At 39.5% G+C, this 27523-nt stretch overlaps 1 protein-coding gene across 2 annotated transcripts; it reads left to right on the top strand.

Annotated features, from left to right (window-relative positions):
* The first annotated feature begins 207 nt into the window (after window positions 1-207).
* Window positions 208-27523, top strand: RARS1 (arginyl-tRNA synthetase 1). 2 transcript variants are annotated; one of them, XM_080804775.1, is made up of 16 exons: window positions 221-296; window positions 1807-1941; window positions 3653-3841; window positions 5535-5564; window positions 5666-5774; window positions 6295-6395; window positions 6959-7080; window positions 9274-9394; window positions 10856-10985; window positions 12465-12569; window positions 15724-15902; window positions 16417-16526; window positions 21013-21118; window positions 25697-25869; window positions 26007-26254; window positions 27295-27523. In XM_080804775.1, the coding sequence occupies exons 1-16, from the start codon at window positions 252-254 to the stop codon at window positions 27402-27404; spliced, it is 2013 nt and encodes a 670-aa protein (XP_080660901.1). In that variant the 5' UTR covers window positions 221-251; the 3' UTR covers window positions 27405-27523. The 2 variants fall into 2 exon arrangements, with proteins under 2 accessions (XP_080660902.1, XP_080660901.1); XM_080804776.1 differs by lacking the exon at window positions 5535-5564 and having other exon boundaries at window positions 208-296.

Raw genomic sequence — 27523 nt, 5'->3', positions numbered from 1 at the left:
ACAGGGCATCTCTTGGCCGATTCCCCTCACTTTCTCTGCCCCTGCCCTACCATTAGAATCCAAAGGCAGCGGGCAACATTTCCCGGGGTGCGGTTCTCCCCGCAGTGTCTGCGGGATCCCGCCAGGTGGCAGCAGAGGTGGCGGCACAGAGTCGACAGGAGCGGACGGTGCGGGAAGGAAAGTTTCCGCTTCCGGGAGGGGCCGGTCGTTTCCGCTTCCGGACACTTGAAGTGTGAGTCGGTGACGGGAGGATGGAAGGTTTAGTGTCTCAGTGCTCCGCGAGGCTGTTGCAGCAGGTAGGGCCACATGGGACTAGTGAAAAGGCTGGGAGAGGAAGGACTAGGATCCACCTCCCGCCCGAGCAGCATCGGGACAGCTTCAGGGAACCGGGGACCGTCCTGGTCCCCCCAGGCGCGGGCAGCGTTGTCCAGAGATCCGGGCCTGTGCTACCTCGAAAGCGAACACCCTCCCAGGGATGCCCCCACGGGGTTGGAGAGGAAGAACCCATCCTCACAAGGCCCATGTGACAGTGATCTTCAGCCTTCCAAACCAGCGTGCCCGGTGTAGAGGTCCTTGCCCTCCTAGAGCCCCCCCCCAGATCAGGTCTTCGGTGCGCTGGAGCTTGGCGTGTTCAGTACAGGCTTTCTCCACTGTGGTCCTCCTTCCCCGCACACACACGTGCTCTCTCGGGATGCGGGGGTCAGGTATAGAGGGAGGTGGGATAAGAGCAGGAGCCCTGGGTCCTGGTTCGTAGCTCAGCCGTCCTGTCCATTGATACTGAGCAAGGGCAGTGGAACAAGCCCATACAGTGGTTCATTTGCCCTCCACTGTCCGTATTCCTGGGGGAAGAACGGTCACAGCTTATACAAGTGAAAATGGGACATTTCCATTATCTCTTATGCTCAGGTAGAGAGGAGTAATAAGAAAGTGGTTTAAGTACTTATATCAAGGGGACTGGTTTATATTAAATCAGTAATCACGACAAACAAGTGGGTCAAGTAAAATGGCAAGTTTTTCCTGGTTTGGAGCCATATATTCTTTGTCAGGGTTGGGGTATAAGTACCTTCATCGGGTTGTGATAATCATAGAGATAGTTTCTGGAAAAGGTTTAGCTCTGTGCGTGGAATATATATATATATATATATATATATGCTCATTTATGGCAGCCTGTTCTTGCGGTAACTATCTCCTGTAAACATTCTCAAATTTCAGGTGAGGAATCTCCTCCTTAGCAATTCTGTTATATTGGAGGCTATTTTCTTGTGAATTGGCATGTGTTTAGTTTTTTATATTAGAGTGAAATACTTGGTCCAGAACCTGAGACAATGGAAACTAAGGGGAAAATTGGGAAGTCATTTTGTCTAAGAAAGGGCAAAAGGCACTTGAGGTATATTAAATTGACAAAGGGCATTTCCTTTTTAAAACAGCCCCAAATTCTAAGATTTGGTAGTTACGTCAGGCTGGTCGCTTTTGAACTTAGCTGGTACACTCACTGAAGCAGACTGGTTTACTAAGACCAGAGAAACGGGGATATAAGGCTTATCCCATTATGTGCTTGATACCCCTGTTCCTCTCCTCCAGCATACACACTTAATTCTTTCATACAAAAGGATAATACGCTGATGTAATCAGAGGCCTCCAGGAGGAAAAATCATGGCTTATCAAAGGGAATGTCCTTCATTCCCATCACCTCTGCCATGCCCTGTTGGAGAGAGGAAAAGAATAAGTTTATGGTGCAATTCCCTTTACAGAAGTCTTCAATCATAAGTGGACTGTGGACTGAGCAAAGTGCCTTTTCCTTCTTAGGAAAAAGAGATTAAGTCTCTGACTGCTGAAATTGATCGGTTAAAAAATTGTGGCTGTTTAGAAGCTTCTCCAAATTTGGAGCAGTTGCGAGAAGAAAATTTAAAGTTAAAGTATCGATTGAATATCCTTCGAAAGGTAAGTACGCCAGGTTGTTCTTCCTTCTGTAATTTGAACTATTGTATCTTTTACAAAACTTTTGTTATCCAAGATTCAGAAAGTATACTCAGGAACATGGAGACATGAAGAAAGAAACCCTATCTTTTCCCCTGTCTTAGGACTGAGTTGTTGGTTCAAGTAATGGGGAAGTTGGTATAGCCTTGTCCTTCCAAGGCTCCTTGAAATGTTTGATCATGCTAAATAATCTGACCAGCTTGAAGTAGGCTTCAAATAAGGTTGAGACATTTCTTTTAATAGTTTATGCCAGTCCCTTTTTTAAAAAGACCATTTTTTGAATTTTAAATAAATTGCCTCTTTCAAAAGAAGATATTATGGAATATACTCACAGTCCTCTGCCCTAAGTTGGTTATTTTATAATTTTATATTTCATGGTGTCATATTTGTTTTTTTCCACTTAGTATTTCAGAATTTTTTTCCCATGAATCTTGTGCTGTATTTGTTATTTAATAACCTTATAATCTAACAGTGTTAATCAGTTTTTTCAAAAAACTGAGCTTGTTTTAGTGGCGGTTTTAATGTCTTGGTCTGCCTTTCAAGTCTGCTGATGACACATCCTGGAGGATGACCTCACCCCCATAATTGTTCTGCAGTGTGTGTATACTACTTTCAGCCAGGCTGCACTGGCATTAAATTCTTTCCAAAGCTGACTCCATTTATCTAGACTCTGCCCACCCCACTCCCATGAAGTCTTTTTTTTTTTTTTTTTTTTAAAGATTTTATTTATTTATTTGACAGAGAGATCCCAAGTAGGCAGGGAGGCAGGCAGAGAGAGAGAGGAGGAAGCAGGCTCCCCGCCGAGCAGAGAGCCCGATGTGGGGCTCGATCCCAGGACCCTGAGATCATGACCCGAGCCGAAGGCAGAGGCTTTAACTCACTGAGCCACCCAGGCGCCCCCCATGAAGTCTTTTTATCACCTAGTTGGGATCTGTTCTGTTTGAAATAACTTTGAGTCTTTTAAAATAACATTTCTTTTCCATGAAGTCTTCCCTCAGATACCTCACTTTTCTGATTACCTCATTTATTCTGCACTCATTTGTATTCATTTCTGTATTTATTTTAATTCAGAAGTATTATTAGATGTCTCTTGTGTGGTAGAAGGTATGAGGAAAAACACAGAAAATAAGTACAGTTTATTATTATTATTATTTTAAGATTTTAAGTAGTCTCTACACCAGCATGGGGCTCAAACTTACAACCTGAAGATCAAGAGTCCCATGAGCTACTGACTGAGCCAGCCAGGCACCCAAGTACAGTGTATTCTAATACATGTTTCCATAACATAGCAGCATAACAGCTTTAATGTGTAAATGACAGAATACTGTCAGTGTCATGGGGGTGCGGCTCATTGGTTCTTTCACAGATACTTTGCCCTATTGAAAAATAGTAGCTAAACACAAGGTACACAAACAACAGAAAACAAGTCATAGATGAATAAAATACTGTGTGGGACACCCATTCGTTCACTCTACTTCTTTCGCTGGGTCACTTTGGTCACATGCTCTGACTTATAACCACTTACTGGATGGCTGTCCTATTACATTTGTCCCAGATATGAGCATTGCACAACGTATGTTAATTTTTCTCAAGACATTTAAAGGTTTCTCAAAATTTGGGGGAATATTTTGTATGATAATTTAATATTTTGTTGACATTTTCATTCTTTCCTTAGAGTCTTCAAGCAGAAAGAACCAGACCAACTAAAAATATGATTAACATCAATAGCCGACTGCAAGAAGTCTTTGGTTGTGCCATTAAGGCTGCATATCCAGATTTGGAAAATCCTCCTCTGATAGTGACACCAAGTCAACAGCCCAAGTTTGGGGACTATCAGTGTAATAGTGCTATGGGTATCTCTCAGGTGATTGTATTATTACAAAGCATTCTTGGTGATTTGATTTTCTTAAACATTAATCATCATTGTTACTTTTTTTTTACATTGTAAATAGTAGCAGACTATTTTCCACAGTTCTGAAAAACTCAAGGAAAAGGGACGTATGTTCTTAATTTTAAAACACAAGTTTGAATATTCAAATTTTATGTGTATATTTTATATGTATTTTCAGTATTTAAGGGTGGTAGTTGATATTCTTGGTACTTCTCTCCTGTTGTGTCCAGTATTGCTCAGTGTTACTGATGAGTATTGGAAGGTGAGAGATTACAGGTTAGCCATTGACCAACCAGTGTTGACATTACATATGTGATGCAACTGTGGTATCTGAGGTGGGCTTATGTATTTCATTTTTAGTTAGAGGAATGCCTGCTCCTTTTTTTAAATAAGAACCATTTTGAGTTACTTTTTTTTTTTTTTTTAAGATCTTATTCATTTGACAGAGAGAGACACAGCGAGAGAGGAAAGACAAACAGGGGGAGTGGAAAAAGGAGAAGCAGGCTTCCTGCTGAGCAGGGAGCCTGTTGTGAGGCTCAATCCCAGGACCCTGGGATCATGACCTGAGCCGAAGGCAGTCGCCTAACACCTGAGCCACGTAGGCACCCCTTGAGTTACATTTTTAAATTTATTTATTTATTAATTTATTTATTTTTATTTTAATTTTTTAAAAATTTTATTTATTTGAGAGAGAGACAGTGAGAGATCATGAGAAGGGAGGTCAGAGGAAGAAGCAGACTCCCCATGGAGCCGGGAGCCTGATGTGGGACTCGATCCAAGGACTTCGGGATCATGACCTGAGCTGAAGGCAGTTGCCAAACCAACTGAGCCACCCAGGCGCCCCTAAATTTATTTTTTATTTTAAAAATTTCTTTATGAGAGAGAGTGGGTGAGCGAGCATGAGTTGGGAGGCAGCAGAGGGAGAAGCAGACTCCCCGCTGAGCAGGGAGCCTGATGCAGGACTTGATCCCAGGACCCTGGGATCATGACCTGAGCAAAAAACAGATGCTTAATTGGCTAAGCCACCAACATTCCCACATTTTTAGATTTTTATTTAATTATTCAAGAGAGAGGGAGCCGGGGGAGGGAGAGGGACAAGCAGACTCCGTGCTCACTGAGCGTGAAGCCCAACACTCAACTAACTGAGCCACCCAAGTCCCCCAGAATTCCCCAGTTTTAATAGCTGCATTGTATAAAATGTTTGTGTTTTAAGGTATAAGGGTACTATTTTTGTTACCCAAGCCTGAATATTGCACACTTTGATGATTTGAAATTCCAAATGTGAATATCCTGTTCACCAGCATCATAACTAAAGATTTTATTTTGTTTATTTTTTTTTTTAAGATTTTATTTATTCATTTGAGAGAGAGAGAGAGAGTAGCAGAGAGAACACAAGCATATGGAGAGGGGAGGAAGAAGCAGACTCCCTGCCGAACTGGGAGCCTGACTTGAGGCTCAATCTAAGGACCTAGAGATCATGACCTGGAGATCATGACCTGAGCTGAAGGCAGATGCTTAACCATCTGAGCCACCCAGGCGCCCCATAACTAAAGATTTTAAATCTTCATAAAAGAATTCTAGATAATGTGTAGATTTTTTTAATTTTGTATTTTGTATTCCTCTTGGCACTATTGATGCTTGCTGCTCTAATCTGTCCATCTACAAGGTCATTGGACTTCTCTGCTTCTGCCTCTTGGTGGGTCTTAATGACAGATGCAGTTCATGCTTTATCAGTTGTGTATTTTCGAGTAACTTGCTGGACTCTTGTGTAATGAATCATTTTACATTGTGTTATAGATCCTCAAAACCAAGGAACAGAAAGTTAATCCAAGAGAAATTGCCGAAAACATTACCAAACACCTCCCAGACAATGAGTGTATTGAAAAAGTTGAAATTGCCGGCCCTGGTATGACAGCGTTACCCTTCTTAAGTAGTCGTATTGATGTTGGGTCCTTTTTCAAATAAAAAAGAACCATATAATATATAAATGTAGGTTTAAACTGGTATACCAAACAAGGTGGTGAAATACCTTGGATTGAAAGTTAACAGAACTGATGTTTTAGTCCAGTCTGAGCTGCCTAATCGTGGATGAGTTATTTCACCTCCCTGTGACTCAATTTTTCATTAGCAAAAAGGTGATAGGTAATTGCAGATAAGTCTGTGATAAAAGGGCCACCAACAAATCATATACTGAGAGTGAAGGGGCCCACAATTAAGTAGGAAGCTTCAAGAGAGTGGTAATATTTGAAATAGATACTGAAAGAAGGAGTTAACAAGAGTGCCTCAGGTGGTGTTGGAGTCTTTGTTTTGCCAGAGCTATATCAGCACTCTGGAGCCAGCATAATTGAAATTTAGTCTTTGGAAGTGAGCAGTCTTCTAAGATAGGAAACTATCTGACTTCTTTTCTCTCCTTTACTGTTCATTAGGTTTTATAAATGTTCACTTAAGAAAGGACTTTGTATCGCAACAGTTGACCAATCTCCTGGTGAATGGTGTTAAACTCCCTGCCCTTGGTGAGAATAAAAAGGTATATGCACAGTTTGCAATGATATTAACACCTTAGAACTGTATGACAAGTGACCGTTGGTCACTTTTTATATTGAGATTTAATTATTAATATTTGAGATTATGAACATAACTGAAATAGCCTTTTGCCTGGGTCTTGCTTGTATGTGGCTTTTCTTTCCACTTTATTCCACAAGCCATTTGAAGCAGTCTGCTGATATTTATGAGGTTTGGCTGAAACAGGATAGATAATTTGTATAAATAAGTTTGATTCTTTTTCAATTAATAATGGGCAAGTAGATTCACCAGAAATCTAACACAGTTGAATTACAGCCTAACCCGTTTTCTAAGTCTGAGTTTATTTTTAAATGTTATTAATGAATGTTAGCAGAATAGTTTCTGTACCCCTTTAAAAACTTTTTTTAATTGAAGGTATTGACATAACGTGCAAATTTAAGATTTACATGATGTTACTTTGATATATTTATATATTGTAACATAATTGGCCTTTGTACCTATATTTATCACGTTAAATAATTAAAGTACAATATTGTCTAAAAAACTTTTTTCCTCTTCCTGTCTCAGGTTGTAGTTGACTTCTCCTCTCCCAACATAGCTAAGGAGATGCATGTAGGCCATCTCAGGTCAACTATCATAGGAGAGAGCATGTGCCGCCTCTTTGAATTTGCAGGATATGATGTGCTAAGGTATGTGCTCTTGCCTTTAGAAATTTCTTTAGAAAATGGAAAAAGTTGTTTGAGAAAGAATCTTTGACTAATCAGTGATTTGTAAGTATGGTTCTGCTTCTGATCACAGAGTGGGCTTTTTTTTTTTTTTTTAAGATTTTATTTATTTGAGAGAGAGAACATGAGAAGGGGGAGGGTCAGAGAGAGAAGCAGATTCCCCATGGAGTTGGGAGCCTGATATGGGACTCGATCCCGGGACTCTGGGATCATGACCTGAGCTGAAGGCAGTCGCTCAACCAACTGAGCCACCCAGATGCCCCGGGCTTTTTAAATAAATTATGTCCTGGGCTTCTCTGAACTGATACCTTTTAGACTTCTGTGGGTCAACCAAGGAAAAACTACCTCATTCATTCCACAAGTACTTTTTTTTTTTTTAATTTTTTTGAAGACTTTTATTTATTTGCCAGAGATCACAAGTAGGCAGAGAGGCAGGCAGAGAGGGAGGGGGAAGCAGGCTCCCCGCTGAGCAGAGAGCCTGAGGCGGGGCTCGATCCCAGGACCCCGAGACCATGACCCGAGCCGAAGGCAGAGGCTTAACCCACTGAACCACCCAGGTGCCCCTCCACAAGTACTTTTTTTTTTTCTTTAAAGATTTTATTTATTTATTTGACAGAGATCACATGTAGGCAGAGAGGCAGGCAGAGAGAGAGGAGGAAGCAGGCTCCCCGCTGAGCTGAGAGCCCGATGTGGGGCTTGATCCCAGCACCCTGGGATCATGACCCGAGCCGAAGGCAGAGGCTTTAACCCACTGAGCCACCCAGGTGCCCCTCCACAAGTACTTTTTGAGTGCTTCCTGTATCCATGAGGTTATATTCTATTAGGGGGAAGGTAGGCAAGAAAGAGATTATGCTGGGCCTGTAGGCCATGGCAGGAAATTGGGATTTTTATTTTTAAGTGTGAGGGGAAACTATTGGAGAGTCCTGATTAGGAGGAGCAGTGTAATCTGATTAAGGATTAGTCTGGCTTCTGTGAAGAAACTAGGCAAAGAAGGTAGAACTGTAAGTTAGACAGCTATTGTAAGAATCCAGTTAAGAGATGATCTGGTGGTTTGGAATTAGTTAAAAACAGTAAAGGGTGTAAAGTGGTTGGATTGACACATTTTGAAGAATTTTGTCCACTGGCATTAGTTTTTATTTTTATTTTTTATTTATTTTTTATTTATTTTTTAATTTTTTATTTTTTTTTAAGATTTCATTTATCCATTTGACAGAGAGAGAGATCACAAGTAGGCAGAGAGGCAGGCAGAGAGAGAGGGAGAAGCAGGCTCCCCGCCTAGCAGAGACCCTGATGCGGGGCTCGATCCCAGGACCCTGAGACCATGACCCAAGCCGAAGGCAGAGGCCCAACCCACCGAGCCACCCAGGTGCCCCCACTGGCATTAGTTTTTAAATCACACTAAGATAATTGGTTGAAAAGTTAAATTTTCATAAAGTTGTGATGATCAGCATTGGTTCACCTGTCTATGTCTCAGTTAACTATACAATAAACAAATCACAGTCCATTGATAGGAACTTCATTGACCACAAATCCTGGAGGCCTTTTATGTGCAGACTCTGTCAGTGGGTATACATTTAAAAAAAATTTTTTTTAAAGATTTAATTTATTTATTTGTGTGAGAGAGAGAGAAACAGTGAGCACAAGCAGGGGGAGGGGCAGAGGGAGAAGCAGACTCCCTGCTGATGAGGGAGCCTGATGTGGGGACTCTATCCTGGGAGCCCAGGATCATGATCCAAGCCGAAGGCAGATACTTAACCGACTGAGCCACCCAGGCGTCCCATAAAAAAAATTTAAGATTTTATTTATTTGAGAGGGAGTGGAGAGTGAGTGAGAGCAAATACAAGTGGGGGGAGGGCCAGAGGGAGAACCAGACTGCTGGCCAACGTCAGGCTCAATCACGGGACTCTGGGATCATGACCTGAGCAGATGCTTAACTGAGCCACCCAGGCATCGCAGGGGTAAGCATTTCTAAATGTACACATGCTGTCCTTGCCTCTCCTGGAGCTTGCAGACCAGTTGAGGAGACGGCTGAATAAACAAGATGTTACTGAACATGATGTACTGGCACTTAAATGTTAGTGGTTCCTAATGGAATATAGTTTGTCTAATTTAAGCATGTTTGTCATTTAAATGGTTTTTTCTTCTGATTGGCATTAGATTAAACCATGTAGGAGACTGGGGGACCCAGTTTGGCATGCTCATCGCTCACTTGCAGGATAAATTTCCAGATTACCTAACAGTTTCACCTCCTATTGGGGATCTTCAGGCCTTTTATAAGGTTAGAAACCATTTATTGTTACAGTATTTGTGTGTTTACCATTCATAATAATTATTAGGTTTTTTTAGGGGGTTCAGAATGGTATTTGAAGCTACCGTGGGGTTAAAACTAAACTCTCTGCCCTTTCACAGAGTATCTTTGCATTTTTAATTAGTGCATGTTAAAAGTTGAACTCTACCATGTTACCCATTATTAAGTGAATTTAGGAGTTTGTTGATCAAAAGATTTTAGTATTTAAAATTTTTTTTGATGTTCTTTTTTATATGAGTTGAAAATGTTACATGTAAGAATAGTTTTTAAAAGACAAAGGAACTATTATTTTAAATTAAGCACTGTCAACTTTCCCTTTGTGACATCCATACACAAATCTTTATTACATGGTTTGTGATTATAATATAATTTTTGTATTGTGTTACATTTCATTATCAACTTTCATGTTACTGTATGGTTTGACTACACATTGTTTTGTTGGATTGGTGTACTGAAGTTCATACTAATCCCTATTGGGTTCCCCCCCCCAAATTTTTGAGTGCATTTATCCATTCAGTAAACAACTTTGTACATACAAGTCTTAAATTTATTTCCTTTTGATGGACAACTTCCCAAGAATAGGATTATAGCATTAAAAAGTAAACATTTGTGTGTTTTTTTTTCTTGTTATTGTTTTTTGGGGTTTGTCTTGTAAGTATTTTCTAATGAAAAAATATAAAACAATGTGTTGACTAATGTGAGACTATCAATTATATAACTAATGTTATAATCTATTGGAGTTCTGTGTTCTGAATATAATAAGGTAGATCTGTTTGCTAGAAAGGGTTTATGATACATTACTAAATTTAAAAAGCAGTAAAAGGAAAGCCATATATTCCAGTTTTTGTTAAAACACATAGGTGTGTATTTGCAAAGAAATTTCTAGAATTAATGCAGCAAAATGTTATCCATGGTTAGGTTGGGGTAGGGTTAACTATATATTTTTTCCTTTTTTGCAGTAAGCATGTGTTACTTTCAGAATAGATAGAACCAATGAAAGCAGTTTTATTTTTAATTACAAAAAATTAATTATTCATCCAGGACCATTTCTAGAATGGAAGATGAAGCACAGAAAATTCAACCCTTCCTGTTAGTTATTCTTTATATACTCTTACGCCATTGGGGTGGAGAAGGTTTTTGTGAATTGGAAAAGTGGAGGTAGCACTGTGGTGAGAATTTGTATTTTCAAGAAAATGATTTCAGAGGAAGTCATAGGATTCTTTGGTACATTGATTCGTAACTATTGTTGACTAGTGTGATAAAGCACCTGTTCTGTTTTTTGTACTGGTGTTGTAAATTTTCACTTTCCTCACTTTTGTTTTTGTGTGTGTGTTTGCTTTTTGTTTTAGAAATGAATAAATTCTTGATCTAGAAATAAAAAACTGGCTCTTTCTTAATAAACATTACTTTTTTTTTTCTTCTCAAACATAGGAATCCAAGAAGAGATTTGATACTGAGGAGGAATTTAAGAAGCGGGCATACCAGTGTGTAGTTCTGCTCCAAAGTAAAAATCCAGATATTACAAAAGGTTGGAAGCTTATCTGTGATGTTTCCCGCCAAGGTGAGTTTCTAGGCTTAATTCATTTATTCATCCCAGAAATATCATTGTGTGTAGTTTCCTTGGGTCTTTACTCAGTTGTCCTTTAGTGACATGTTAAACTTTGAAAGATGGGCAAATAGATTAAGAAAAAAAAAAATACTTTCTGACACTGAAACAACTATTAAGAAAGTTTATTAAGATAGTCAAGTGCAAATCTTAACTTTCTTAGAAACCAGGAAAAGTTAATTAGGAAAAATTCAATTCCAAAACCTTTTTTTTAATTAGGAAAGGAAAGAGGGAAAATCCTATTCATAGTAACAACCAAAGCTTTAATACTCATTGGAATAAATTTGTTTAGAAATGTGTCAGACCAGAGTGAAGAGAAATAGACAGCAGGATATAAGACAATTTCAGATTTTCAAACATTATTTTTTATTTTTTAAGGTTTTTTTTTTTTTAATTTATTTGGCAAAGAGAGACAGAAAGAAGGAATACAAGCAGGGGGACTGGGAGAGGGAGAAGCTTGTTCATTTTTTCTTTTCCTTTACATTTTTTTAAGGGTAACATTTCTGAAGTTACACAAGAAGTACGTGTTGCTTGTAGAAAAAACATAATGGACAGGGAAAAAAATATATAGTCTCACTGACTGTTAATATTTTGATGAGTGTCTTCCTGTATTTTCACATTTCAAAATGGCAGTATGTATATAGTGTGCATCATATTTTAAGCTTACTTAATAAATAAAATGTTGCAGCATTGGGTTTTGGTTTTTTTTTTTAAGGTTTTATTTGATAGCACAAGCAGAGGGAGGTACAGAGGGAGTGGGAGAAGCAGGCTCCCCTCTGAGCAAGGAGCCCAATGTGGGGGCTTGATCACAGGACCCTGGGATTATGACCTGAGCTAAAGGCAGACACTTAACTGACTGAGCCACCCAGGTGCCCCTAGAATGTTGCAGTTAAATAATAAATGTCTTGGGGCACCTGGATGGCTCAGTCATTAAGCATCTGCCTTCGGCTCAGGTCAAGACCCCAGGGTCCTAGGATCAAGCCCCATGTAGGGCTCCATGTTTAACAGGAAGCCTGTTTCTCCCTCTCCCACTCCCCCTGCTTGTGTGCCCTCTCTCGCTGTGTCTCTCTCTGTCAAATAAATAAATAAAATCTTTAAAAAATAAAATAAAATCTAAAAAAAATAATTTTTTTTAAAAAACAAGTCTGTATGTATATCCTTTTTTAAGATTTTATTTATTTATTTGAGAAAGAAAGAGAGAGAGTACAAGAGGGCGAAGGGCAGAAGGAGAAGCAGACTCCCCACTAAGCAGGGAGCCCGATGCAGGGCTTGAACCCAGAACTCCAGGATTGTGACCTGAGCCGAAGGCAGTTACTCAACCAACTGAGCCACCCAGGCGCCCCAATAATAAATTTCTTTTAATGTAAGATGCATGTCTCCTATTTGTTTAAATTCTTACACATTTTTTTTTAATTTGGTGACTTTTTTCCCTAGAGTTTAATAAAATCTATGACGCATTGGACATCTCTTTAGTAGAGAGAGGGGAATCCTTCTATCAAGACAGGATGAATGATGTTGTAAAGGAATTTGAAGATAAAGGTAGGCATTCTACTTTTCTTTTTTTTTTTCTTTTTTAAGCTTTTCATTATGGAAATTTTCAAACAGGTGAAAGTGGAGAGAATATTATGATCTTTAATCGTTAGGGTTTTTTTAGTCTAGACGTACATTATATTTAATATACATCTTAAAAATTAGGTAAATCCTTAGGGTCCCTCCCTACTGCCTGCTTTTCCCTTTTGTTACTGAAGAAACTAGGCCATTTGTCTTAGAAAATTTCCCACATGGTGTTATTTAACATTTCCTCCATCTCTATCTTCTGAAGAGGCTTGATTTAAATTATGGTTTGTGTTTTCTATTTTTGTCTTTTGTTTATTTACGAGCAGTCCAACAGTGTTTGGTTGCCTTTCTTTATGTTAAGATGGATTAGTAGGTTCAGGTGTCAGCCTGATCTGTCCACAGATTTTTTTTTTTAAGATTTTATTTATTTATTTGTTTGTTTGTTTATTTGTCAGGGTTGGGGGGGGTGGAGAGCGCAAGCAGGCAGAGAGAGAAGTAGCCTCCCCACCGAGCAAGGAGTCTAATGCAGGACTCGATCCCAGGACCCTGGGATCATGACCAGTGCTGAAGGCAGCGGCTTAACCTGCTGAGCCACCCAGGCGTCTCCTGTCCACAGATTTTCCTGTTAGACCCTCCTCTGTTGTTTTTAGCAGCTCTTGATGATCATGACTTTGATCCATTACTTCATTGGAGGTTGGAAAATGGTAGTGTTCTGTTGTTTCTCCTTTGTTACTTTGAATTCTCCTGTGCCAAACATTGCCACATAATTATTTTGGGTTATCCTGAAGTACAGTTCACAAAAGACAAATAGTATAAATGCATGATTCATCCATTTCAGAATAATAAATTAGTTGCTTAGCATATTCTACATCCAACTGAGTTGTTTTTAGCATTATTATAAACAGCATTTAATATATTTCATATTTTTTAATCATTTGCCTTTTTAATTCTGTCTGTCCCATTTTTGGCTAAAGGTAGCCTCCTCAAATTGGGTTTCTTGTTTTTTGTCTTTTTCTCGACCCCTGTAGTCTCTAGTCTTTGATAGTTTGCTTGCTTTCAAGTACCCAACATTCTAAGATTATTTTGTTTATGTCCTGCCTCAGAGCTAGAATCAGCTAACTTGTTATCTCCAAGAAAGCCAGGTTCCTTGAATGGGAATTGATATTTATTAATCACAATCTGTGGCCTAGGGATTATACTTTTAAGACAGTAAAATTTTAGGGACATTTTTAATGACGAGAAGGAAGCACAGAGAAATGAGTAACTTGCCAAGGTCATGTAGCTAATAAGTCTGAGAATTAAACCTAGGCAATCTAGCCTCAGTGCCTTTTTTTTTTTTTTTTTTTTTAAATTTCTGGTAGTTAACACAGTGCAGTATTGGTTTCTGGAGTATAGTTGAGTGATTCATCACTTACCCAGTGCTTATCATAAGTGCCCTCCTTAATACCTATCACCCATCTAGCCCATTCACCACCTCCCTCCCTCCCTCAACCCTCAGTTTGTTTTCTGTTGTTAAGAGTCTTTTATGGCTTATTTTCCACTCTCCTTTTTTTTCTTGCCCCCTTCCGATATGTTCATTTGTTTTGTTTCTTAAAATTCTACATATTAGCGAGATCATACGGTATTTGTCTTTCCCTGATTTATTTCACTTAGCATTAGCATAATATCCTCTAGTTCCATCTGCAATGTTGCACATGGCAAGATTTGATTCTTTTTGATGGCTGAGTAATACTCCATTCTGTTTATTTGCCACATTCTTATCCACTCATCATTCAATGGACATTTGGGCTCTCCATAGTTGGTCTGTTGATAATGCTGCTATAAGCATCTGGGTGCATGTTTCCCTTGGAATCTGTGTTTTTTATTCTTTGGGTAAATACCTAGTAATGCAGTTGCTGGATTGTAGAATCGCTGTATTTTTAACATCTTGAGGCACCTCCATGCTACTCTCCAGCGTGGTTGCCCTAGGTTACATTCCCGCCAGCAGTGCAGGAGGGTCCCCTTTCTTCACATTCAGAACTTGTTTTTAACTACGATCTTACACTGCCTTTACCTTACCAAGCCTCAGATTCCTAAACTGTAAGAAATCAATACTAATAGTATATGTGCTACATAGAGTTATTGTGAAGGTTGAATTTCAGACTTAATGAAATTACTACGTAGTAGTAATCAAATATAGCTTTGTTTTGTCATCATGTTCTTTCTTGTCCCTTACTACATCAAAGAATTTTGCCTTTTTCTTTTTTTTTTTTTTTTTTTGAAGATTTTTATTTATTTATTTGACAGACAGAGATCACAAGCAGGCAGAGAGGCAGGCAGAGAGGGGAAGGGGAAGCAGGCTCCCTGCTGAGCAGAGAGCCTGATGTGGGGCTCGATCTCAGGACCCTGAGATCATGACCTGAGCCGAAGGCAGAGGCTTACACTGAGCCACCCTGGCGCCCCAGAATTTTGCCTTTTTCAACATGAATATATGAACATGACTTTATTTTTTCTTTCCACTAATCATTCCAAATGCTAAGCCCTGCCATGTTTGTTTCCTGGACCCTGGTACAATTTTCACTTCCTTTCAGTACATTTCAGGAGGCAGTCGTAGAAATTGCATCTTTTCCCCAGAGAAAGTATATGGCTCTAACTTGAAAATGGAGCATGGATTCCCGTTTCTGTCTTTGAGTAGGTGGGTTTTTAAGTAAGGTGTTTTTAAGATTTTACTTTTATTTATGAGAGAGAGGGAGAGTGCAGAGTGGGGAGCAGAGGGAGAGGGACAAGCAGACTCTGCACTGAGTGCAGAACCCAATGCAAGACTCGGTCCTAAGACCCCAAGATCATAACATGAGCTGAAACCAAGAGTCAGAATCTCAACTGACTGAGCCACCCAGAACCCGGTAAGGTGTTTTATAGAGTTTGGAGCCAAGTATAGTGTGACTCCAGAAAACTACCAGGATATTTCAGCTGTGTCCTGGGAACATTGTGGGTGCCAATACAACCTTGACAATAGCCATTTTCCAAAACTCATAATAGGTTATAATGTGGGGGAAAATGTGATTTCTTGAGCTCTCTAGTAAATATCTTATAATGGCTCATCTTTTACATTCCTTCAGGGTTCTTTTAACATTATTAATAAAGATTTCTTTCCTAGGATTTGTGCAAGTGGATGACGGCAGAAAGATTGTTTTTGTCCCAGGATGTTCTATACCATTAACCATAGTAAAATCAGATGGAGGTTATACCTATGATACATCTGACCTGGCTGCTCTTAAACAAAGACTACTTGAGGAAAAAGCAGATATGGTTATCTATGTGGTGGACAGTGGACAAGTGAGTTTGTAGATTTGTTTATGTGCTTACATCATCTGTTTGGAGCTGAGACAGTGTGGTGGGGTTTATGGCATTTAGCACTGGAAGACTATAAGTCTTCCCAAAGACTAAAATTCAGAACTGCAGTGGAACATAAGATGAAAAACAGGGTTTGGATTTGGTCATACTCCAGTACTTCCCAGCTTTTCAGCTTATTTCCATAAACATCAGTGACCCTTCCTATCTGAAAAGGTAGTTGTGGACCTAAAATTTAATTGAGATTATTGCACAGGAAGCTGTTCTTAATTCAGCCACTTTAAAAACCTCTGGACTTAGAAAGTACCACAGTTCTGCTCTTACTCTCTCATATTTACACTCTTACTTCTTGGGTATAAAGAAGAGTTTTTACAATTATGCTTGCCTTCTAAGATTTGTGAGTGAACTTTACAAATCTTTATCCCTTAGCACAGAGTTTTAAGTCACTTTTTTGTTATTAGAAAGCTGAGTGCATCACTTTCTATTTGTTTCTTTGCAGTCTGTGCACTTCCAGACAGTATTTGGTGCTGCCCAGATGGCTGGTTGGTATGACCCAAAAGTAACTCGAGTGTCTCATGCCGGATTTGGTGTGGTGCTGGGAGAAGACAAGTAAGTCTGGAGAGTCTTGAGTGTTAGTAATGTACCTGACCCCCAGATTTCTTTGGAAGAGACTACATTTCATTTGATACCATATTAGAATTAAAACATGTGCAATTTTCTTTAGTCTGTATGTGTGGTAATGGTGAATCCAGCTGAGGCTTTTTGTACCTATATCTTATCACTGCTAGAGAATGTAGCCTTTTAGGGAGATTTGGACAAAGTTGAATAAAATAGACTTAACAGATTTACAGGAAGCCCGGTGTAGAGCTCAGTCCCAGGACCCCAAGATCATGACCTGAGCCGAAGGTAGACGTTTAACTGACTGAGTCACCCAGGTGTCCTGAGACCTGTGTGTTAATATATTTCCAGTTTTTCTATTTTCCAGTCATCTCCCCATGTCCTGTTCAGTGTTTATGAACTAAAAGGTTAATACAAGCAAATATATATAGATAGTATTCATCAATCCAAAGGCACAAAATATTTAGCATCTTGCCTTTATTTATTTATTTATTTATTTTTAAAGATTTTTTATTTATTTACTTGACAGACAGAGATCACAAGCAGGCAGAGAGGCAGGCAGAGAGAGAGGAAGGGAAGCAGGCTCCCTGCTGAGCAGAGAGCCCCATGTGGGGCTCCATCCCAGGACCCTGGGATCATGACCTGAGCCGAAGGCAGAGGCTTTAACCCACTGAGCCACCCAGGCGCCCCAGCATCTTGCATTTAATAGCGTCTTAGGATCACCTAGCTACTTAATTATCATGTCTCTTAAAATCTGTGGCATTTTAGAGTTAGTGATACAGCCCAAATATCACACAAAGGTGGTAATGGTTTTAAAAACCACATGAAGGGGGCGCCTGGGTGGCTCAGTGGGTTAAAGCCTCTGCCTTCGGCCCAGGTCATGATCTCAGGATCTTGGGATCGAGCCCTGTGTTGGGCTCTCTGCTCAGCAGGGAGCCTTCTTCCTCCTCTCTCTCTGCCTACCTCTCTGCCTACTTGTGATCTCTGTCTGTCAAATTAAAAAAAAAAAAAAAAACTAAAAAAAAAAACCCCGCATGAAATTGCTCAAGATGCTTGGTTAGCCAATGTTACAAAAGCCTTAATTATCCATTGTAAAAGTCAGGCTAGGTGTGTCAGATTATTATTTTAGATACAGATTATGTGGAGATCACAGACCTTGTTGGAATCAACATCAAACACTTCTATATTATAATGTAGGACTCCTCTACAGAGCTGCACTTTTTTAGAATCAAAAGATACAAAGTCTATTTTGGTATCCATGGTCTCCAAAGAATGTGCTTGAAAGCTAACCAATGAGTTGAGTATGGCCTATATTTTCTTAGTTTCTTAACTGTTCATTTTTTAGACTAATGTTTAGATGATTATTTTTACAATTAGATGAAATTATCAAATTTACTTTTATATCTACATTAATCACCAATATTTGTATCTTGGCATTTAACTTGTTGGTCATATAATGCTAAGGGATTTTTTCCCTTTTTTTTTTTTAAATATTTATTTATTTGACACAGAGAGAGATCACAAGTAGGCAGAGAGAAAGGGGGAAGCAGGCTCCCTGCTGAGCAGAGAGCCCAATGCGGGGCTCGATCCCAGGACCCTGAGGTCATGACCTGAGCCGGAGGCAGAGGCTTAACCCACTGAGCCACCCAGGCATCCCGGATTTTTTCCCTTTATTTGCTGTTTCATATTTATGCATTCAGCATCATGTGTGGCATCCTAGGTCACTAAAGAAGAAAAAGAATTTTAATGATAGCTAACCAGTGGCAGCTTACCATATTTTAAATATGTACATTAAAATGGTCAGATTTTGCTGTTTCTTAGTGAAATTTTGTTTTATTTATTTTTAAAGATTTATCTATTTAGAGAGATGGAGTGCACGAGTGCGGGGAGGGGCATAGGGAGAGGGAGAGCATCTCGGACTCCCCACTGAATGTGGAATCTGACACAGAGCTCAGTCCCATAACCTTGAGGTCATAACTTGAGCTGAAATCAAGAGTCAGACACGTAACTGACTGAGCCACCCAGGTGTCCTGAAATTTTGTTTTAAAGTTTTTTTTACAGTAAATAGTTAATCCTTTAATCATCTTCCTCTTATTCCTTTGACCTCTATTTACTGAGACCCTGTGCATGGCATTGGCTGGGTGCTCCAGTATATACACAGAGATAATAGAACATGACCTTTTCCTTGAAGGAACCTGTTTTATGAAGGGGAACAATTTCCCAGGGAGACTGTTAAACTATACACGCCAGGCCCCACCAGGGCAGTTATTGACATATTAGGTTCTAAAATAGGTGTTAGGTATTTTTTTAAAAAACTTCAATATTCAGATATGGATCCCTCATATTAGAACCAGGGCCAAGGAATAAACCAACCCCCAAAAATGCAGAAAAATTAAAGACAGGTGCAGATAAGGACTAACAGAAAAGACCAATAATTATAGAGATAACATTAAGGGAAGGCCTCCCTTAGCATTTTGGCTAGCTTTTTGATGGGAAGAAGATTTGAAGGTTGCTGAACACTACTATTTAGGGGATGTCACAGAAGTATTTAATGTATTCAGAGGGTGCGTAATAAAGGGATTTTAATTCTGTGATAAACGGCAAGAAGATCCTTCCTGAGGTAACTTGGAAAATACTATTTTAATAGGAAGTATCTTGATTATTTTGGTAGGCTTTGTGTTGGATAGAAAAGCATGCTTATTTGTACGATTATTGCATTGAAAATTTTTAAAGGTTTTTAAGTAATCTCTGTACCCAGTGTGGGGTTTGAACTCACAACCTTAGATGAAGAGTCACACACTGTACTACTGACTGAGCTAGCCAGGCACCCCAAAGAATTTTTAACTTAAAAAAAAAAATGCTATAAACTCAGTGTTGTGCAAACTTCTGTTTAATAGGTAAAATTCAATTTTTAAAAAGTAATCTCTATGTTCACCTGACCCCAAGATCAAGAATCATATGCTCAGGGCACCTGGGTGGCTCAGTGGGTTAAGCCTTCAGCTCAGATCATGATCCCAGGGTCCTGGAATCCAGCCCTGCATCAGGTTCCTTGCTCTGTGGGGATCCTGCTGCTCTCTCTCCCTCTGCCTGCTACTCCGTCTGCTTGTGCATGCTCTCTCTCTTTCCCCCTGTTAAATAAATAAATAAAATCTTAAAAAATAATAAAATTAAGTTTTTAAAAAAAGAATCATATGCTGTACCAATTGAGCCAGCCAGGGCCCCAGTAAAATCCAATGTTTATGAAATACTTTAAGATTTTGTTTATTTAAGAGAGAGAGAGAGAGAGCAAGAGAGAGCATGAGCAGGGAGGAAGGGAGAAGCAGGCTCCCTACCAAGCAGGGAGCCCAATGTGGGGCTCGATCCCAGAACCCGGGATCATGACCTGAGCTGAAGGCAGATGCTTAACCCTAGCTCCCCTGTGAAATACTTTTAATGATAATGTTGCCCAGGACAGTGCTTATCAGTGCTTTTGCCAAATCCTTAGATTGATTTCAGTGGGTATGAATGGAGCCCTCTTTTCCTTTTTCTTTTTCTTTTCTTATTTATTTATTTATTTATTTGACAGAGATAGAGAGAGAGATCACAAGTAGGCAGAGAGGCAGGCAGAGGGAAAGGGGGAAGCAGGCTCCCCGCTGAGCAGAGAGCCCGATATGGGGCTCAATCCCAGGACCCTGGGATCATGACCCAAGCTGAAGGCAGAGGCTCAACCCACTGAGCCACCCAGGTGCCCCCATCCTGCTTTTCTTAAGCTTTTAAGCTGATTTCTGTTGTGCATCCAGAGTTGGTTGCCAGTCAGCAGGTGGGATTATTATCTAGAGAAATGCAAAGGAGATTCCAGTTAGGAATTTGTATAGTCCCCAAACCATTCTAGGAGCAAATATGTATTTTATTAACTTTTCAAAGAAGGCAAAGTAAGCCAGGCTTTTTGTTCATGAAAACAAGCAAATTAACAAATGTCTTTGTTTTCCTTTTGGGGAATGTATTATAGGTCAATATGAAGAGAATGCTATTAGGAGCCTAACGCGTAGAAAGCTTTGAGTTGAGGGCTATAGATGAAAGATAATTTAAAAGTACCACACTTTTAAAAAATTATTATTTTTAAAATTAACATATAATGTATTATTTGTTTTAAGGGTACAGGTCTGTGATTCATCAGTCTTACATAATTCACAGTGCTCACCGTAGCACAGACCCTCCCCAATGTCCATCATGCAGACACCCTATCCCTCCCACCCCCCTCCACTCGAGCAACCATCAGTTTGTTTCCTGAGATTAAGAGTCTCTTATGGTTTGTCTCCCTCTCTGGTTTCGTTTTGTTTCATTTTTCCCTCCCTTCCCCAAAGTACCACTCTTTCTTTTGGCATCTTACCTGGTTGCCAGCTGGAACAAGGCAGTGTCAAACCTTCATTTTCAAAGATTTCTAAGTGAGAAGTTCTGTTTCAAAATCTACATAATTGAGACTCTGAAATTTTTTTAGGAAGAAGTTTAAAACGCGTTCAGGTGAAACAGTGCGCCTCATAGACCTTCTGGAAGAAGGACTAAAACGATCCATGGACAAATTGAAGGAGAAAGAAAGAGATAAGGTAATCCAAAGCCTTATTTGCATAGTTTGTACTGTGTGTTGTATTGTGATTTTTTTCATTTTTGTTTTTACCAAGAGAACTGGGGAACATTATGAGGAGCAAATCCACTTAGGACAAGCTTATATTGCTCAGAAATTACTCCACAGTAAGTTTGTTCCCTTCCTGAGCACTTAGTTTGAAAATACAGTTTATGGCTATTAAAAAGGCTGTGTTTCCTCCTGTGTTAATGTGGCATAGTCTCTCTGCTTCTTGTTGGCATTTTCCTGTCACCACTTTGAACCAATGATTCAAAACTATTTCTATTTAAGAGGTTAGATTCTCCAGCTTACCGTAGGATCTGCATCTGCTGAGTTCCTTTTTCTGGGAGCGCTTGGGAGAGTAGTAGTCCTGGCAGTCAACACTTACCACCCAAGGCCATTGGTCAGCCGTCTGAGTAGCAACAATGTAGTGGGCTTTCATAGCACCCTTAAAAAGAACTGTGGTTAGATTTGTGTGTAATTTGAGAAATTAAAGCAAAATGAAGAAAATTTGACAAGGAAAACATTTTTTAAGATAGGAAGTTCAAAGTGAGATTCAAAGGGTCTTGTGTCTTTTACTCTTCAGTAAGTCAAGTGATATTTTGGAATGAACGTAACTACTATAAACAGTACAATTACAGAAAGAGAAATAGAGAAGGATGAAATACAGACATGAAAGAGCCAAACACAAAAGAAGGTCCTTTGAGGGAAAGCCCTTTTGTTTGGTTCAGATAGATCACTGACAATCTAGAGAGGATGAAGGCAGGCCATGAGACTACATTGTCCCCACCTGCTCCCTTTCCATTGCCAACAAAATGAAATGTAAAATAGCTTTTCTCTCTACTTCTACTAGGTGGTTGCCAAGCCTCCACAGCTGGTATCTCCTGAGTAGTTTTCCCTTTTAGTCCTGGCATTGGCATATCTAGCACAATCAGATGAAAGGTGGAAATTTTGGTCGTCTCACCAATTTGTTTATTCTGCATGATGGTAAAAACTGCTTTGGCTCTTTTATTTATTTGACCAATTTGCATACAGTAAAATTTGAAACATGATGATCTCTTACACATATGTATGCCTGGTAACTCCAGCCATCACCCCAGAAAATTTCCTGTCAGCATGGGTCAATTTGTTTGTTCTAGGACTTCATAAAATATGGTGCTGTTTTCTAGGTGTATCAGGTTCTTTTCTTTTTATTGCTAATGAATGGTGTTCTGTTGTATGAATATACCAGATTTTGTTCATCCATTCTATTGATGGGCATTAGAGTTGTTTCCGTTTCTTGGTTGATATTAATAAAATGTTAATTTCAGCATTGTTATAGCCCTTTTATGGATACATGCACTTTCACTTTGGGATATATATCTAGGAATATCATTGGTGGACTTAAGATTAGAGTTGGCTTGTGCTTAATTTCATTAAAAATTGCTAAGGAGAGTATTGTGGGTTTTTGGGGGGGGGTTGTTTTTTAATTTTTATTTTAATTTAATTTTTTTTTTCAGTGTTCCAAGATTCATTGTTTATGCAACACACCCAGTGCTCCATGCAGTACATGCCCCCAAGGAGAGTACTATAACCAGTATGCAATCCCATCACTAATATATGACCACTTCAGTTGCCCCTGTCTACCAGCACTGGATTTGTCAGTCTTCTGGTGAAGGCAGTGGCATTTTACTATGGTTAAAATTTGCATTTTTCAGGGTGCATAGGTGCCTCAGTTGGTTAAGCCTCTGACTCTTGATTTCAGCTCAGGTCATGATTTCAGGAACGTGAGATCAGGCTCTGAGCAGAGCATGGAGCCTGCTTAATTAAGATTCTCTCTCTCCCTCTGCCCCTCCCCTCCATATGCACACATCTGTGCTTGCTCTTTTGCTCCCTCTCTCAAAAAACTGCATTTCCTTGAAGAGTCATGATGTTGATTGCATTTTCTAATGCTTAATTGGCCGTTTGTCTTTTATGAAGGAACTTTTCAAGTCTTTTAACCATTATTTGTTGCAGATCATCAATATTCATTTATATTTATGTATTTACCCTTTCCTATGCACTTCCTTCCTGAAGTGTTTTTGCTTCCATTAGGGATTATTGTCCTCCAGTCTGAAGATCTCCGTTTAGTACTTTTTTTGGTTGTTGTGCGGGTCTGCTGGTGATAAATTCTGTTGGCATTTGTTTTTCTGAAAACAATCTTTGTATTGCCTTTAGTTGTTTTTTCTTAATTTTTATTTATTTTTTAAATTTCTTTTCAGTGTTCCAGAATTCATTGTTTATGTACACACCCAGTGCTCCATGTAATAATGTGCCCTCCTTAATACCCATCACCAGGCTCACCCAACCCCCCACCCCCCCGCCCCTCCAAAACCCTCAGATTGTTTTTCAGAGTCCATAGTCTCTCATGGTTCGTTGCCTTTAGTTTTGAACAGTATTTTTATCAGGCATAGGATTCTAGCCCGGTAGTTCTTTCAGCATTTTAAAGGTGGCGTTCCATTGTTTTCTATCTTCTGTAGTTTCTCTGAGTATCACTTGTCTCATTGTTTCTTCTTTGAAAATACTGTGACTTTTTCTGATACTACTTTTACTATTTTTCTTAGACTTTGTTTTAGTACTTTGACTAAGAAAGGCCAAAGTGTGGTTTGAGGTTTTTGTGGGTGGGGGATGGGGGTAAACTCATCCTGCTTGGGAAGTAGCTGGGTTTCCTTAATCTGTAGGTTGTAACCTTTCATCAGTTTAGGAAAATTCTCAGCCATAGCTGTTAAATTATTGCATCTTTGCCAATTCTGTTCTTTCCAAAATCCTGAGTACTGACTGTATTAGAATTTTTGACTATGTGTCCTCCATGTCTCTCACACTTTTTTTTTTTAAGATTTTATTTATTTGAGAGATAGCGAGAGAGGGAAGGAGCAGGGAAGAGGGAGAAGCAGGCTCCCTGCTGAGCAGAGAACCTGGTGTGGGGCTCGATCCCAGAACCCTGGGATCATGACCAGAGCCGAAGGCAGAGGCTTTAACCCACTGAGCCACCCAGGTGCCCCTCAATATCTTTATTCTAAGCAATTCCAGATTTAAAGTTGCTTTTGTTGTTTTTGTTTCCTTTTTCTTGTCCATCCTCCCTGACCTAACCCCTTCCCCTTGATTTTCAGTCACATCTATTAGCTTTATTAAGCTGCTTTTTTTTTTTTTTTTAACTAGATGCTAGGTGTTGTGAATGCAAAATTATAAAAGTTCTCTATAATGTCATCTTCCAACAATCATTTCAGTCTTCCTCTGGCAGATAGTGTACCAGCTATTATCTTAATTCTGTCGGTCTTGGTCTTGGGTTTTTTTAGGGCCGAATGAAGCATTTCAATTTTACTCTTGGGGTGAGGTTCTTATTGGTGAAATAGGGCCCTTCTAGTGTATTCACTAGTGCCCTTCCCCTTGCTCCTGCTGGATGCCCTAGCCTCACACAGCTGCTGAAATCTGGTCCGTTCCTCAGCCACCCACTTGCTCTTTCCTGCTGGATTTGTGGGGAGTCCTGCCTTGTTAATGCCAGCCATTGGATGGTTTTTCACTCCTCTGTGGCTCCCACTTGGTGATTTTGTCCTCACTGCTTTGGCAGCTCCAAACTCAACTCTGTCCTCTTAACCCCAGTAAGACCACTTCTTTCTGCCTGGCTTTTGTTCCATGTTTGCCCACCACATAGTGATTTGGACAGTGTCCTAGGGGGAAAGGTCATGTAAATGTGGAACTCAGTCAACTTCTGTGTTTCCCTTATACAGAGCCCCTCAAACTTAGCTTGTGTTGATGTTCTCTGGTGACTTCATATAGTTGTTTCATATGATTTATCCAACTTTTAAATAGCTGCCTTTGGTAGAAGGGTTGTTATACTACAGGCTACTCCCTCATGTCCAGAACAGCACCTTAATCACCTGTGGCCTGATAGTGCTTCAGAATACGTGGCCAAAATTAACAAAACAATGCATGAGTTCTTTCTCCTACTTCTGACACCATGTTTTGTTTTTTAAGTTCCAATGTAATTAACGTACAGTGTTGCTAGTTGCAGGTAGTGTATAGTGATTCAGCAATTCTGTACATATTTCGTGCTCATCAAGATAAGTGTACTCTTAATCCCCTTCACCTATTTCACACATCCCCCCAACCCATCTCCCTTCCAGTAACCACCAGTTTGTTCTCCATATTTGTGGGTCTGTTTTTTGTTTTTTTAAAATCTGTTCATTTGTTTTGTTTCTTAAGTCCCACATGAGCAAAATCATATGGTATTTGTCTTTCTCTAATAATTGGTGTTTCCTATTTCATCTCTACTGAATACGTTTTGGGGAAAGTATTCAAGCCGACACTTCATATTTTACAGATCAGGTTTCTCAGAGAAACATGCTTTGTTATCCAGAGCTGATGAGTTGTATTTTCATTATTCTTTCCTTTGTACATTGGCCCATGTTCCCTCAGTGTCAATATTTATTAGTTTACTGACAAAGGAGAACCATTAGATGCTCCCAATCCCTGTCTTGAGCCTGAGACACCAGGACAAAGGCAGTGGTCAGTAAACTATAAAGTATTTGTTTTTTCCCTAAAGGTCTTAACTGTAGAGGAATTAAAGGCTGCTCAGACATCTGTTGCTTATGGTTGTATCAAATATGCGGATCTTTCTCATAACCGGTTGAATGACTACATCTTCTCCTTTGACAAAATGCTGGATGACAGGGGAAACACAGCTGCTTACTTGTTGTATGCCTTCACTAGAATCAGGTAATTGTAGTTTTGTTTTATTTTGAATCAATTGATAGGATTTCCAGTTATATCAGTTATTTCTTACTGTGTTGTCTCTTAAGTGGAAAAGAATGTGCCTAACCATAGAAATTGATGACTGTTGCCCGATTTCTTAGGTCTATAGCACGTCTGGCCAATATTGATGAAGATATGCTCCAGAAGGCTGCTCAAGAGACTAAGATCATTTTGGACCATGAGAAGGAATGGAAACTAGGCCGGTGCATTTTACGGTTCCCTGAGATTCTCCAGAAGATTTTAGATGACTTATTTCTCCACACTCTCTGTGATTATATCTATGAGCTGGCAACTACTTTCACAGAATTCTATGATAACTGTTACTGTGTGGAAAAAGATCGGCAAACTGGTCAGTGTCTCATTCAGTGGTCATATTGGAGGGTGGGGCATCAGCAAGGCATTTCTTTGAATTGGGTGTAGATGGTTTTCAACTTGTTTTATTATTGGAACCCACCCCCCCACTGCTTTTTCCCCCCAAACAGTTATATACTGGTCCATATCATACATAACAGACAAAATTCAACTAGATCTCATAAGAGCATAAACGGAATTCTCATTCCCAGAGCAGTTTCTCCCACCCTCAGGCACATGGCACAGAACCATAGGACTCCAAAGAAAACAGTTGAAAGAGGACTAGGAATAGGGCATTGCCAACTAGAAGCAGAATTACTGAGGGTCCCAGAATGAGTCTGGGAGTTCTTGGTAATGGAAACTGCCCTTGGGATAAAATTGGTATCTCTTCTTATCTAGGCTTTAAGGTTACATAGTTATTGAAGTAGACTGAAGTGATTTGTTATAGAGCAAGTAGGTGTTTTTGAGGGTCATGCGTGTGAACTGAAACTGTATTAGGAAAAAATAATCTCACTATTATCCTGGAATTAAGGTTTATAGTTATATCAGACCATGATGCCTAAGATAAAACTCTTGAAGAGTTTAAAAAGAAAGATAAATCATTGCAGACCTTGTTTCCCTTTATCAGTTAGAAACAGATGTCTTGAACAGGAACACCTTTCTTTTTTGGATTGTCTATCTGTATTTTTTTTTTTAAGATTTTATTTATTTATTTGACACAGAGATCACGAGTAGGCAGAGAGTCAGGCAGAGAGAGAGGGGGAAGCAGGCTCCCTGCTGAGGGGAGAGCCCGATGTAAGGCTCAATTCCAGGACCCTGAGATCATGACCTGAGCCGAAGGCAGAGGCTTAACCCACTGAGCCACCCAGGTGCCCCTATCTATCTGTATTTTTTAATATGGAGGTAATTCTAGCTAAAGCTCTAAAACATGATGGAGTAGGCTGTTCATCTTTCAGTAAAATACAGAAGTTAACAAAGACTCTTCAGTAATGATTTTTGAAAAGACACATTAATCCCATTCTTTTTTTATTTTCTCAGGACAAGTGTTGAAGGTAAACATGTGGCGTATGCTCCTTTGTGAAGCAGTAGCTGCTGTTATGGCCAAGGCGTTTGATATCCTGGGAATAAAACCTGTCCAAAGAATGTAATCCTTCTTAGGTTTGAACACTGTGTGTTTTTACCAAAAATAGCCATTTAACACTATTTGCTTTTTTACAATCATGCAGATACAAAAATAAGTAAAGGAAATTTGTCAGCGATCTATGTA

This window comes from Martes martes (assembly GCF_963455335.1).
Source record: "Martes martes genome assembly, chromosome: 5".
Classification (NCBI taxonomy): domain Eukaryota; kingdom Metazoa; phylum Chordata; class Mammalia; order Carnivora; family Mustelidae; genus Martes; species Martes martes.
Note: the sequence above shows the minus strand (reverse complement) of the source record. Positions and strands in the feature narration are given on the sequence as shown.

Bases quoted from the DNA above. Each gene is read 5' to 3' on its own strand.
- RARS1 (XM_080804775.1), top strand. From the start codon at position 252: ATGGAAGGTTTAGTGTCTCAGTGCTCCGCGAGGCTGTTGCAGCAG. The intron at 3,842-5,534 runs GTGATTGTATTA...TCCATCTACAAG, and splicing joins GTGCTATGGGTATCTCTCAG to GTCATTGGACTTCTCTGCTT. The intron at 16,527-21,012 runs GTAAGTCTGGAG...AAATTTTTTTAG, and splicing joins GTGGTGCTGGGAGAAGACAA to GAAGAAGTTTAAAACGCGTT.